This window comes from Ipomoea nil, unplaced genomic scaffold (genome assembly GCF_001879475.1).
Source record: "Ipomoea nil cultivar Tokyo-kokei standard unplaced genomic scaffold, Asagao_1.1 scaffold2704, whole genome shotgun sequence".
In the NCBI taxonomy this organism is placed as follows: Eukaryota; Viridiplantae; Streptophyta; class Magnoliopsida; order Solanales; family Convolvulaceae; genus Ipomoea; species Ipomoea nil.
Window position 1 is genome coordinate 63,234 of NW_017619132.1, and position 13,980 is coordinate 77,213.

The following is a 13,980-nucleotide window of genomic DNA, read 5'->3' on the forward strand; positions in this document are numbered from 1 at the left end:
TAAAAATGACAACTCAGCTGCCACGTAAGCAGATAACCTGCTAAAATTGAGGGTAACCTGCTGTCAGGTGAAATTGCACATTTTTGAAGTGTTCAATGGCCTACTTGCACTTTTTTTTCATTCAGTGGCCTAATTGCATTTTCAGGTTACGTTCAGTGGCCAATTTGAACCTTATTCCACTTTTTTAAAACATGACTTATCTAATCGACACTTTTTAATATGCCGACATCTTTGATCTTTGATTGTAATAAAACTCGAACCTCAACATAATATCCCAACATCTTTAATTGTTATAGAACTTTGAACATCATCAATCCACAATGCCATCACTACTTTAGTGTTGAAACTTTCCTCTTTTCCTCTCCACATTCATTTATTTTGTTGTAATACTTTTAGTTAGACAAAGGGCATAATGAATTTGTTGTAATACATTTAGTTAGACAAAGGGCATAATGAATTTGTTGCAATACTTTTAGTTAGACAAAGGGCATAATGAATTTGTTGTAATACTTTTAGTTAGACACCGGGCATAAAATTATTGAATTCATTCTATACGAGTAAACAACCATTTAGAACACAGAAAATGATAAATTGCAGTATTGTTGTAGTTGTTCTATCAAAGCATAAACTTTGTACATACACCCAATGCACAACGTTACACATAAGTAGCTCTCTCTCTATTCATTCATATAATGATAGAATGCAAGGCAAACTAAGACATGAATGGTAAGTGCAAATTTTAGATCTTGTCAATGTCCTCATCCTCGAACTCAATGTAATCATCAGCACCACCATCATCCTCTTCATCCAAACCACCAGCAATACCTTCATTAAGCCTAGTGTTCTCTGGCAACTCTCCATATGCCTTCAGCAACCTCGCCTCATCTGGCATGTACTTGAGAATCACATCAGCCTTATCATCCTGCACGTAGTTAAAACACTTCTTCGTTAGGACAACACAGTGTTGTACAAATCCGCATAGGCAGAGGATTAGGGAGTAAGGGAAAAAAAAGCAAGTATTGTTTCTTTCCAATCATATTCATTCATAACACAATATAGTGAATTTTGCTCAAGAGTGGCAGGAAATCCTTTCCAAATATAATAGGAAAATGTAGACTGATGCACATGCCCCTTGTGCCTATCAATGAACTTGACTAATATTAAGGATGGCAGAACAATTATTCTTTGTTGAAAACAGAATATCTACTTAATCCTAATGAATTTGTAAATAGGTCAAATTCTTATGGCATAAACACATTCTAGTTACACTATGTGAATTCCACAACTTCAAGGACCATTGCTGATTCAAGCAGAATAGAGAGTTATAATTTTGCATGTTTGATTGCAATTTACACATTCTTGTTGAACAGACCCCAATCAGCAAGTGTAATTCTGCCTAGAAAAGAAAATATTCACAAAATATATGCAATAATAACATTTGAAAAGGGCATGTATAACTATGAACTGCAGCCAGATGTGCATGCAGTTCTTCTCTTAGATATCTTAGCATTTGCTTTCAATTAGAATCAGCTTGTGAATTATAATTATAGCTCTTCATAATGTTGAAAAGTTAACTAAAAAGTACTTTAAAAAAAATTGTAAAGACAGGCCAGAACACTAAGATTTACACAGAATCTTTATACATAAAGAGTAAAAAAGAAAATATATTTTTTGTTGAATCCAATGGAAAAATGAGATTGGTGTTTAAAGAAAATGAATTTAAAAAAAAAAAAATTGGGTCTTGCCTGATAGTCCCGGAGACCGACGAGTATGATGTCACCGGCGGCGATCCAGACCTTCTTGTGCATCTTTCCACGGATGTGACAAAGGCGCTTTGTGCCGTCGATGCACATAGCCTCGCAGCGACCGTTACCAAGCATACGGAGGACCTGAGCGTACTCTTGGCCGTCCTCTTTGAAAACCAGCTCTCTCTTCTCATCGTCAGCCTCATTCTTTCCCCTCTTCCTGTTCTTACCTCCCTTTCCCTTGTTCTTCGGCATGGTTTCTTCCGATTCTTGCCTTGCCTTCTTCTACGAAACCCTAAACCTGGTGTGATAAGATGAGAGAGAGAGATAGAAACCATAGGACAGAGAAGCTCTCCTTATCTGCGGACGCGAAGCTTCCGAGCTTTTATAGACGACGATACCATTTGTGAGCTGTATGGACGACAATTGGGTTGGGTCATGGGCCGGGTGATTCACGTTAGTAGGCCTGGCATCACTCTCCTTCAAATATATAAAATACATTATTCTAACTCATATTAGTAGGCCTGGCATCATCTTCTTCAAATATATAAACATCGTTTTGGATTGTAGTTCACACAACAATTTGTCATTTTTCCACTGATCACACAACTATTAAATTGTTACATTTAGTCATTCGACCTAATTTAGATGACCAAATATTTTATTTAAAAAATGTCATAAAAATAACAACTTTATCCTTCAATATAGATCACTTGACTATTATGAAGTCATGTTCAATTTGGCCACTCTCAAAACGACATTCATCAATGACATTTACGCGGTGTTTAATTACATTTACATCCAATTGAATCCAGAGGACAAAAGGAAGAACATGAACAATGTCCGAAAATCTGTCTAATCTAATCTATAGCTGTTAGTGTTGTCGCCATCCATAACCTAAAGGCCGAAGCCATGGGAAAACAAGTTCTGAAAACAAAAAAACAGAAGCAAGGGAATGTTAGTGCTTGATTGTAAGCTCCGCCCTAAGATGGAGAATGCCATTGATGAAGTAGGGACTGTCATCTGCCATGAAAGAAGTCCATCCTATGCCAAATAAATTGCGATAACCAACTGCCTTTCCCCCAGTGAAGGTGTAATTTCCTTTGTATTTGCTAACAAATTCCTCCGTTGGTTTTGATCTTGCTGCAAACTCATAGTCCACTGCGAATGACACCAACCCCTTTTCCTGCATTCCCAGAAACAGACCAAAACAGTAGAAAATGTTCTGTTGATCCATGTTGCAATGTGCTGACAGAAAAAACCCTTGCCCTCCCAGGTGAAATGCTTGAGAATATACTCTCCCAGATGGAAATAAATTACTGCACTCTTCCCGCTTAAGATCTAAGTACACTACACATTGTTGCCGTGGATGCTCGAACTCAATCACTTTGATAGGCCGGTACTTGTACACACGCTCAACAAAACGGTGACTACCAGAAGAAGAATCATCTGCAGCTTGGATTCGCTGACGATGGGAGGACTCCGCCTTGAAAAAAAGAGCCTCTAATACATGTTTGGAAACAAACTCAGGATCAAAATCAATACAAGTCTGAACCTTACGAAGCTTTCGGCAGCTCATCTGAGGAAAACGGATGTAGCGACCGAGATGAGAACTAAGAATCTCACGTCGCTCTTCCAACTTTGCATAATGGGTCCTTGTCCACTTCAGCACAAGGTCATACACTGCATCCTCAGACGCTACTAGGAGGTCATCACTGGATAGAACTGCTTCAATTCCAGCAAGAGGTAAGTTCATAACCTCCTCTTGATACCTATCAATTTACATCAGCTCTTAAAAGTAGCAATGGCGGTAATAAAATGTTATTGCTAAAACAGAGGTAACTAAAAGATAACTGGAAATGAATTTTTAAAAAATCTCATGATTCATGCACATACACACACACACACACATCAAAAAAAAAAAAAAAAAAACTCAAAGCAAGCATTAGAAAGGAGGTGGTAAGTAATGAAATGAAACTTACTTGGAGACATCTTTGTAATTGGCAGCAAGGAATTGTTTTGCTGCATCAGTTAACGGCTTAACTGCCTCAGCCATTAGGACACTTGAAGGAAGCTCTAAATAAACCAAAGCAGACTCTGGAGTCATTGTCAAATTACATAATTGGCGGCTGCAATACCTCATGCACGAAGCAACCTCAAATTTGTCAGCAGCCATGAGCACATCCAACAAAGCAGGTGCTGTAGTTGAAGTCAATGTATTGCTATACATGAAATTTAGGAGCTCCATAAGGGCAGCTTCCTCTGTCCAAAGGAATAACAATAGGAAAATGATTGCATGCTAAAAGGTTAGAAATCTATACCGTAATCAAACAATCATTAACAATAACCATTTGACGCATTAGAACCCAAATAACTCAGAGACCACAAGAAAAGGGAATTCCATGATCAAATAACTCAGAAGTACTCCAACATAGCTTCAAATCAATTATTGTATCATGTAAGAAGTTACTATATGCTAGAACATACCAGAAGCATGAATTTGTAAGGTTACTTGTCTCTGCTCCGACTCCCGCATCCCATTTGAGAAAAGCTACACAAGTTTTAAGAGAACAGAAGATCATAAATGAATCTCTACTGCATTCCAGTCTATGTATACAAAGCACTACAATTTTTCCCGCTTAATTATTTATTTATTGATTTAAGTTTTTAAAACTTCTATGGGTACTTGAGTAAGCTAGCAATTTACAAACTAAAAGTCATTTTACCTTATAGAAGAATGGACTTTTTGCTGCCAAAATGGGAGAGCTGATATGTAATGTTTTCACTTTTACAACCTTAGAAGAAGAATCTATATTCCAATTCGAATCCTCACTGTTAGCAGCTTCATCTCCTATGGAGCACAATAGGAAATCATATATAGCTGGATAATCATAGTAAATTAGAATGTGACTGGCAGCATGGATAATGTTTCATATAACCCAGCCACATGATAAAGCACTAAAACAGGAACAACTAATATACAACAGAAATAAGATACTGTCACAATTGCCGACTCCATTTCATAATCACTTTGTTTGCAAGCTCATAAATTGCATTCTTGCTATTCTAAAACCTAGTTGATTAACAATAATCTTTAGAATAAGTTGTAACTTTTATCAGTTTATATAATGCTAACATTTTTTTTTCCTTTTATTATAGACTATGCACAGACATTCACTGAACAAACTACAAAGTACCAGATTGTGCTTCTTCAATCATAGCCACCACTGCCTCATCTTGGTTTCCATTATCAGCATCTTCGGTGTCAATCGGGTTGCAGTTAACAATTTGCTCCTCTTGGTATGTAGAAATGTCGAGAGCTGAAAATGAGTGGCACGTGTCTGGTTATCGCCAGAAAACCCATAGCAGCATAAGAGAGAGCAATAGGAACAGCATGTCAAGCAAAGGAATTATGCATATGAAATTAATAATTAGCTTTGATGTGTGATGAGGTATATACCACAAATGAAGAATCTATAAGACAAATGAGCACAAGCAGTATGTTACACGGCTTCAAACAGGCTAAGAAACTCTAAAAGCATAGAAAATGGATTTAGCAACTAATGTTTTATAGGTAAACATGATGGCATAATAGGAAGTGGGCTCAGTCTCTCTGAACTGAGATGAAAGCTGGAAATAGGTACTGGAAACTCCAAACTTGGAAATCCGTAGCAGCTCAATTAGCTTATTCACTCGTAAGAGAGAGTTACACAGGAAACAAAAATATGTACAGGCGCAAACAGAAACCAGGGGGGACAAACCATTTTCCTTAAAGTCACCTCCTCCGCGTTGCTTGCGATGGCGAGTCCAATCGGCGAGAGTCTGCGATGCATCAGAATCCGAGCAGGCATCGGAGGAGTCTGCAACGACCTCGATCCGGAGGAGGCGGTCGGAGAAATTGCTATCGTTGAAAGCGAATCCAAAATCCGGGTGCGGAGGAGCGGACGTGGGAGAGTAATCCGGGTCCATAACCGCCGTTCTCGGGTCGAAGAGGTCCAAAATCTGGTCCTTCATAGTACCGTCCCTCCCTCAAAAACCCTAGCCTTTGCTGCTTCTACTGTTAGAGTGTGAGTACTGCTAGAGTAGTACCAAAATTTCCTCACCTGCCCGCTTAATGAAATGGAGAAAATTGAGCAGAAATTGAAGACGACTTGAACAAACACGAGTCTATGATTACGCAAACGTTAAAGTTCATTTATCAATTTTCAAAAATGAACTCCTCGTAGTCTTGACCGCTGTTACTCCTGTTAGCTTATTTCCTTTTGGTTTCGACACTTCAAACACGTTTTATTTACTTTACTTTTTGTGAATTAACCTTCCAATTGCAAATTGGAGCCTTTGATTGGAATAATGGCAAATCTTTGTATAATATAACAATTGGCTCATATTATAATGTGTACTCATTTCTCACTTGGCACAAATATAAAAAGTTTCCATACCGTTGACAATTAAGCTTATAGGTTATTTTAATTTATTAATAAGTTTGGTAATGTTTTACAAATAAATCAGTAGTTTAATTTATTTTAAATCAATACTTTAAATACCGTTTAGTTTCTGAACATTTTTTTCATTATTACCATTATAATTTTAAATTAATGACATCCTTTATTCATCCCAATTAAATCTCTTTTGACATTTTTCTTTCTCTTTTTTTCTTTATTAATCCTCGCGACCAAGTATCCTCCTTCATCTTCATTTGAACAACTGGTTAGATTGTTACAAAATGAATTCCATGAGATTATTTAGGCTTATTCCACTCCCTCAACGGACGGCAAAGATCTATTTGATAGTACGACTGTAATTATATATCTAAACTTCTCCTTGAAATTCTATAAAATCATATGAGTTTTATAATATTTTATAAGATTCTATAAATCTCTCTCTCTCTCTCTCTCTCTCTCTCTCTCTATATATATATATATATATATATATATATATATATATATATATATATATATATATATGCTTCCCACATTTTTCTCTTCGAAATTGTATTGAGAGGTCGTTTTGAGTATTGAAGAAGAGATGGAAGATATTTGTTAAAATGCCACAATTTACTGTGAGACCCAAATTGATGTTATTATGGCCACATTTGTACTACATAATTATATTCAAAAGAATTCGCAAGATGACATGATGTTTAACGTGCTTGAGCAGCATTCAGATTACATACCGCCCGATGAACTTCAATATTGAAGTGATAATATTTTCATCAACGAAAATTTAAGTCGGACCTATATTGAGATGAAGAAGATTCACAACAATATTGATACTTTATTATGAGATACTACATCATAATTATGCTAATAGTTTTATTTTAAAATGTTAAATTTTAACTTATTTAAATTTTATGAAGATGTCTTTTTTAGTCTTTTTATATTTATCAGTTTATCAAAAAGCTAGTTTTACCAAACACTTTTAAACATAATCACTTAGTTTAACAGATCTTCAGTTTTCATTTTCTAGCTTATAGCTTTTTAGCTACTCTTCAACTTTCAGCTAGTTTTTCCAAACATACTCACTAATGTGTAATTATTAAATTAGATTGCTTCATGTTTAGTGAAATATAATATACATGACTGACTCACTTAGATCTAACTCACTATTAGAGACTGAAAAGAGAAACCTCAAATCTCATACCCTACCATACTTAAATGTTACGGAGTATTATAATATTGAAATAATCAGGAGATAATGAATGATTTAGGTTAGTTGTCAATGTTAATGTATAAATACTTACTTAGACATGAAAGTAGTAAAGTGAATAATATATTGGCCCTGTTTGGTAAAAAATTGGCCTATAGGCCAATTTTAACTTATTTGACCACTATTAATTGTTTGATTTAGTTAAAATATCAATATAAATGTTTGGTTAATTAGCTTTTTGCAACTCCAAAAGGCTAAAATTCAAAAGGCTACACCAAGCAACTTTTTCAATTAGCTTTTTGAGAAAATAAATTACACCAAACAGCTATCAGCTAACAGCTAATTTACCAAACATTTTTCTACAATCAGCTAATATTATCAACTATTTATACACTCTAATTAACAGAATCAGCTAACAGCTAACAGCTATCAACTAACAGCCATTTTACCAAACAGGGCCAGTAAGTTTTTCCCTTTCAACTTGATGATCACTTGTTTCTTTCTTTCATTTTGTAGTTTGAGCATCACTTGAAGCATTGTTACGTTTGTTTCTTCCTCAAGTATTATTATATGACCATGGTTGCAGTAAGCGTTAGGCGCTAGTCGGGCGCCTGGACAGCGCCTAGTGCCTAGGCGGTGTCTAGGCGGCGCTAGGCGGGCGCCAAAAAAATAGTGGTAGACTTGCAGTTTGACAATTTTAATGAGATTGTTTTCAACATTTAATCAAATAACACATCCAAATAAATGAATTAATGATAATTCATAAGTCATAACATCAAAACAATGATTTAAAAAAAAAAACATTAAAACAATATTAAAAATTGAAAATACTCATGAAATACTCAAATACTTCAATCATCCAAAGATTCAAAGTATAAAACTAGTTTACGAGTGTATATATGTCATATTATATATATGTATGTGCGCGCGCGCACACACACACATATATAATAATAAAATAGGCCGACCCGATCAGATTAACTCGACCAAAATGGACGAGTTAACTCGACTAACTTAGACACTAGGCAGCCAAATTGGCCGAGTTAGGCGCTAGGCGGGCGCCTAAGGGGGAAATCGCCATGGTCTTGAGGCGCCTAGGGCCTAGGCGGGCGCCTAGACCGAATTTTACAACCCTGGATATGACACAGCCTTAGAGTTGTATCAATGAATCAAGGATGTGTAGCAAGAACATGTCCATAAGTGTACTAGTACTACCAACCATAAATGATAGAAAATGGAATAGCGCTGCTTGACATTCTTGCCTCTGCCTACCTAGGAATGAATTGGCAATTTGCCTCTGCCATAGTGCCATGGCCATCAATCGGGCCTTGCCAGTTGCCTCCCCCTCGGCCTCTGTAAATTAAATTGGTTTACGTTGGTTACGGTTAAGGGGGCCGGCTAAATGGAAAATGACGACCGTAGAAACACAACTGCACAACCCAATCTTTTTTCTTTAATTAAATAAAATACACACATACGCCAAAAACAAGAAGGATTGATCATTCAACTCAATTGAATATAATAACGATGATAGAAACAACATAATAAACAAATTCATGTCGGCCCAATGTGCAGTTATCTGATTGGCCTGGCCTGCCTACTCAAACTCAATTCAACCCTTCAAACACACAAATACAATAATCCACTTCTTCTCTCACCTAACAATAACATGCATACCACCTTACAGGCTAAGTGTGAGTGTGACTGACTACTGCTAAGTTCCGTCAACTATCTATCCAATGGGAACTGAATTGCCAATTGCCAATAACTCAAGTTGCAGTCCCCACCCATCCCATCCCAAACTGCATATACTATTGAAGATTAGGGTGGAGGGACCAATTTGTGGTCCCTGCATCAAACACCCCTCCTCAAAACCAATCAATCATGTTTTGCCCAATTCCAGTGGGCAGATGCAGAGGATGTTGTAACAACACACCACATGTGCCTCCTACTCCTCATCTCTCAGTTTTGAGAGAGAGAGAGAGAGAGAGAGAGAGATACCACATTTCTATAGCTTATCCTTTTCAACATACCCAGAATTTGAAACAGACCCACAATCAAACCTCCTATGCTAACTTACTAACATACTACCATAATCCATATCACATCAAAATCAATAATAATAATAATAATAATAATAATCAGATTCCCATTTTCATAAATAGACAGTCATCCCCCGGTACAGACCACATATGTAAACTTTTCCAAAACTCCTTGGATAAAAATATATAAAGGATTGCAAAATCAAGACATTACGATACACCTCAGTCCATCACATCATCAAGTTAGGGCGTGACTTCAAGCCTTGATTCAAAGCAGAAGCCAGTAAAGAGCTGAAGAGGAAACCTCTTTGACACGGGGCATTTCACTGACCACCTCCATTGTTTCTGGTTCACATCGAAAACAAGAAGAGCTGGGGCTCCGTAACTCTGGATATATACCAGGTCATCACTGCCACTGCTAGCAAAAACATCATCAAACTCACCAAAGCCTTGGAAGTACTTGTGTGGCATGCGTGCAATCTCTTGCCACTCCTTCCCATTCAGACCCCATATCCCAATCCCTTTTATAATATCAGGCCGGTCTGGTTTCCCAATCCCTCCCACCATTATTAACCTCTCCTTCAGGTTCATCAATCGACCACAAGTAAGGGAACATGGCACTGGAATGAAACTCCTCATTAGTAAACCATGGGTTGATCTGCTCATGAGATTATAAGTCACTAAGCCATGACGATTGTATGGAGGGCCACCTCCAGTAGAGTAGATCAAGAAGTACAAAACACCATCACATATTACGCTCTCATCCCCGCCTCTCCATCCTTCTAACGTCTCCGTGAATGGGGTTACCCACACCGTTGTTTCTGAGTCATATATGTGGATGGAGAGATCCCACTGAAAGAAGTTCCCTGGAACTTGTTTAGACTTGACAATTGTGACACTGTAAGTCACAGTGTGTCTGCGAGGTTTCCTCTCAACTGAGATTGCCAATGCGCTGTAGTCAGAAAACTTAAGACCTGGAGGCTCCTCAAGCTTCTTGGAGCATTTGGTTATAGGGTTGCAAACACACAGCTGGCTTCTACTATCGTTGTCCATAAAGCAAACTAATCCACAAGATGAAGCAATGAAGCAATTGGAAGTTTCAATACATGGGAGTTCGAAATTGTACCACTTTCTAAGGATGGAATCATAGGCATAACCAATTGGCTCATCTGAGCTTGTGAACATAAAATACCAAGGTTTTTGTGGTGGGATCTGTGAGAAATTCCATAGAAATCGCTTTGAATTCACTATCTCATGCCATCTTTTACAGACACAACCTGCCCTAAAAATGCTGGCAATGGGCAGGCAGGCAAGAATCCGTTCCAACAGATCATCAGGCAATATTAAATCAACAAGAACTGGGGTAACGCCTCTATTGCTTTCATCATTAAGCTCTGAGGATGAATCAAACTCAATATTATCTCTTGCAATGTCATCAAAGCAATGACTGACCCATGATGTTTCTCCTTCCATAATGAAAAAGATGAACAAAATCCTATACACAAGAAAAGTAATGGGGAAACAAAAAAAGTCTTTGCATCAACCACTGATATATTTTATTAAAAAAAAAAAAGAAAAGATCCATTGGATTAAATAGCTATCTTATAATCATGAGATAAGCCAGCAGATCAAAACAATTAGAAAATGTAAACCTTAAATGATATGTATTGGCAGTATTGTTACAACTTTGCTAAATTTAAAGGAAAAAAAAAACAAAGGAAGTTCTTGGTGCCATTGGAATATAAGCCCAACAGGAGTCCTTACAATAGGAATACAGAGATAGTGCACATCAGTTCAGCCATACACCAAAGCACAACCCCCACAGACATTTTGATGCTATATAACTAGTTTCTTAACAGCACATATGTTTTGAATGCTACCAAGAATTAAACATCTTCAAACTCAAAAAGAGAGCTGAAAACTTCAATTAAATGTGTAGAAAGGTTAATGCCATTAAAAAAAAGGTCTTTGACCATCTTTACAGACTCAATTGCAGAATTGTGCCTGACTCCCCCCACCTCACCCAAAAAAAAATCCCATTTCTGGATTCCAAGCATAGCAGAAAGAAAAGAGCAAAAAAGAAAAACGCAAACTGCTTGTTTCTGACCATATATATATGATAAATGCATCTAAAGGGCTATCATATGCTGTAATAAACAAAATAGCAGCAATTCTTTTAGTAAAATTTGCACTCTATCTCACTCGTATTGATTAATCTAAAAAGCCCACCACTTTCGCAGCTAAAAATAGATCATATACTGCACTCCATCGAAAGTATATAGATCAGTAAAACTCATATGTTGCCTATTAATCACCTAAAAGGAATTGTCAGGCAAGCAGATCTTGAAATTACCAGAAAACCATATTAGAAAGAAAGCACAACACACACAAAAAAGAGCAACAAATCATCCATGGCGGAATCAAATAAAAATCGTACCTTTATTGCTGAGCCAATTCCCAAGACCTCCAGACTGGTGAAATTATTATGAGAGAATTATGAATGGCTAGTGTTTTATCCAAAATACAAGATGGGTATTACATATCAATCATCAAAAGATGGCGAATGTGCATAATTGATGAAAGTATAGATTTGTGTATGAAGATATAGAAGAAGCCAAAGGGTAGGGGTCCCCGAGTAGGAAGGGTGTTCTGGGCTTGTCTTCTTAGGTGATTTCTGTAGCTAAAATGACAGGCGGAGGAATGAAACAGAGGCGGCTTTGTTACTTGTTAGATATAGGGCTGGGGGGAGAGGAGCTGAGGAGGCCACTGTCAACAAGGAACTTGATGGACAATGGATATTAATGTCATTGTGAGTGGTCAGTGGTCTATCCTTTTTTCCTTTTCTAATTTGCTTAAATATTTCCAAATACTTCTTTTTTCTCTATATATAATTAGAAATAAAAAGTAAAAGCAAAATAAGTGTAAAGAACCTTGGTGAAGCAAAATATTATAGATTTATAAAACAAAATAATAATAACTATATCCAAACGTTGTGTAGAGGTAGAATGCAATCCCATTGTTATTTGTAGTGTGTATCAAACGGAGATATGTGTTGTAAGAAACTTAATATTGTTTATGATGGGGGCTTACATTGTGTATGTTAGAAAAATCATACACACGCAGCAAAAGTATCAATCACTTTTTCTAAATTCTACGTTTAAAGCAGGAGTTAGAATATTTTACCATTCGAAGCGTGCTTCGAGTCTTTGACAGATGCAAATCCAAAACCATCCAATTAAAAGTTCTCGGCATTACCACGAACCATTAAGGGGTGACTTTCTATGTTCATAGTCAAACTAACAACGAGTAATATTTAATAAATCGTAAGTCATGCCACCTAGTATTATGTCAAAACTACATAGTTGACAATGAATATATTTATATATATTATAATGAACATTTCCGTTACAAATATCATGCAACATTCCTTCCACACAACACTTGCTCTGAACCAGGTAAAGGTCATGGTCAAACTCATCAACCTGGTCAATACGTCTATTCAATATTCTTGACCAGAAATCTAACTTCATTATACTCTGACAATATATTCTCGTTGTATGATTATTGAATAGACTAGAACATCATTGTTACCTCAAGGCGGTGGATCCTCTATTGAAGGCACACATGTCTCTGTAGAATACTGAACCCTGATGGGGGTATTAGGAGGAGAATGTAAGAATAAGTATGAAAGAGAATAATGTGGGAGGGGAGAAAAAAAAAATCAAAATTGATTTTTTTAAAAATAAGCGGGTAATTCATTTTCCGCATATATATATATATATATATATATATATATATATATATATATATATATATATATATATATATATATAGCCAATAACGCCTCCATTGAGGCTCAAACTCACAACCTCTCAAATGGTAGTCCAACACGAGTGCCATTTGAGCACAAGATGCTTGACAAAAGATTTACTAGTTGATTTGTTGGTTTCTATCTTTAATTTTCAAGTCAACTCAATTCCAATATCTGGATTAGATCTTATTATTTATTGGACAAAAGAAAATTATTCTAAATCCAACATGATCATCCTTAACATGAGTTAATATGCTAACCATTTCTCATAAAATTTGATTTCACAGTTAAAGTTTAACGGGTTGTTATTTTATTTTATTTTCCTATCTGCAGTATATCTAAATAGTAAATAATAAGAGGTGCTAAAAAAAAGGTGTTAATACATATGAAAAAAAATATATACAAGTCTTTAGTTTTTTTTTTTTTTTTTTTTTTTTTAAATCCTTAATTATAGGCATTCATTATGCATGGGTAAATTGATCTCTTACTTATGATTTGTTATTATGATGATACCGTCAAAATAAATCATTTCTGTTAAAAGAAAAATAGATAGAAGGGAGAATCTTATCTCATTATATCCTTATATATCATATATATATATATATATATATATATATAATCTATACAAATTGACTGTTACAACAGTTACAAATCAAGTAATCAATGTCATAATAATGTCCATAAATAAGAATTTATAACAATTTCAATGATATTAGAGGAGCAACTCACAAAGTGT

The 13,980-nt window shown here is 36.0% G+C and overlaps 3 protein-coding genes across 4 annotated transcripts; all 3 read right to left on the minus strand.

The window, feature by feature from the left end:
- Positions 1-531: 531 nt before the first annotated feature.
- Positions 532-9,389, minus strand: LOC109155805 (eukaryotic translation initiation factor 1A). The gene is made up of 3 exons (XM_019303460.1): positions 9,372-9,389; positions 1,746-2,073; positions 532-922 (listed from the first exon to the last, which is right to left on the minus strand). Exons 2-3 carry the CDS (start codon positions 1,998-2,000, stop codon positions 740-742), a joined length of 438 nt encoding a protein of 145 aa, XP_019159005.1. The 5' UTR covers positions 2,001-2,073; positions 9,372-9,389; the 3' UTR covers positions 532-739.
- LOC109155799 (BTB/POZ domain-containing protein At2g46260-like) lies at positions 2,484-6,005 on the minus strand. 2 transcript variants are annotated; one of them, XM_019303453.1, is made up of 6 exons: positions 5,507-6,005; positions 4,943-5,065; positions 4,472-4,596; positions 4,233-4,296; positions 3,728-4,007; positions 2,484-3,517 (listed from the first exon to the last, which is right to left on the minus strand). In XM_019303453.1, the coding sequence occupies exons 1-6, from the start codon at positions 5,757-5,759 to the stop codon at positions 2,704-2,706; spliced, it is 1,659 nt and encodes a 552-aa protein (XP_019158998.1). In that variant the 5' UTR covers positions 5,760-6,005; the 3' UTR covers positions 2,484-2,703. The 2 variants fall into 2 exon arrangements, with proteins under 2 accessions (XP_019158998.1, XP_019158997.1); XM_019303452.1 differs by having other exon boundaries at positions 4,943-5,086; positions 5,507-5,972.
- A 106-nt stretch (positions 9,390-9,495) lies between the features above and the next one.
- Positions 9,496-12,242, minus strand: LOC109155801 (F-box/kelch-repeat protein At3g61590-like). The gene is made up of 2 exons (XM_019303455.1): positions 11,871-12,242; positions 9,496-10,928 (listed from the first exon to the last, which is right to left on the minus strand). The coding sequence occupies exon 2, from the start codon at positions 10,904-10,906 to the stop codon at positions 9,677-9,679; it is 1,230 nt and encodes a 409-aa protein (XP_019159000.1). The 5' UTR covers positions 10,907-10,928; positions 11,871-12,242; the 3' UTR covers positions 9,496-9,676.
- Between the last annotated feature and the right edge of the window lie 1,738 nt (positions 12,243-13,980).

What these genes read in the sequence shown, in the direction of transcription:
- LOC109155801 (XM_019303455.1), bottom strand. Translation starts at nt 10,906, where the DNA reads ATGGAAGGAGAAACATCATGGGTCAGTCATTGCTTTGATGACATTGCA.
- LOC109155799 (XM_019303452.1), bottom strand. Translation starts at nt 5,759, where the DNA reads ATGAAGGACCAGATTTTGGACCTCTTCGACCCGAGAACGGCGGTTATG. An exon ending in AGGTGACTTTAAGGAAAATG is followed by an intron (nt 5,087 to 5,506) that starts GTTTGTCCCCCC and finishes GGCGATAACCAG; the next exon opens with ACACGTGCCACTCATTTTCA. An exon ending in AATTACAAAGATGTCTCCAA is followed by an intron (nt 3,518 to 3,727) that starts GTAAGTTTCATT and finishes GTAAATTGATAG; the next exon opens with GTATCAAGAGGAGGTTATGA.
- LOC109155805 (XM_019303460.1), bottom strand. Translation starts at nt 2,000, where the DNA reads ATGCCGAAGAACAAGGGAAAGGGAGGTAAGAACAGGAAGAGGGGAAAG. An exon ending in TCGGTCTCCGGGACTATCAG is followed by an intron (nt 923 to 1,745) that starts GCAAGACCCAAT and finishes AACTACGTGCAG; the next exon opens with GATGATAAGGCTGATGTGAT.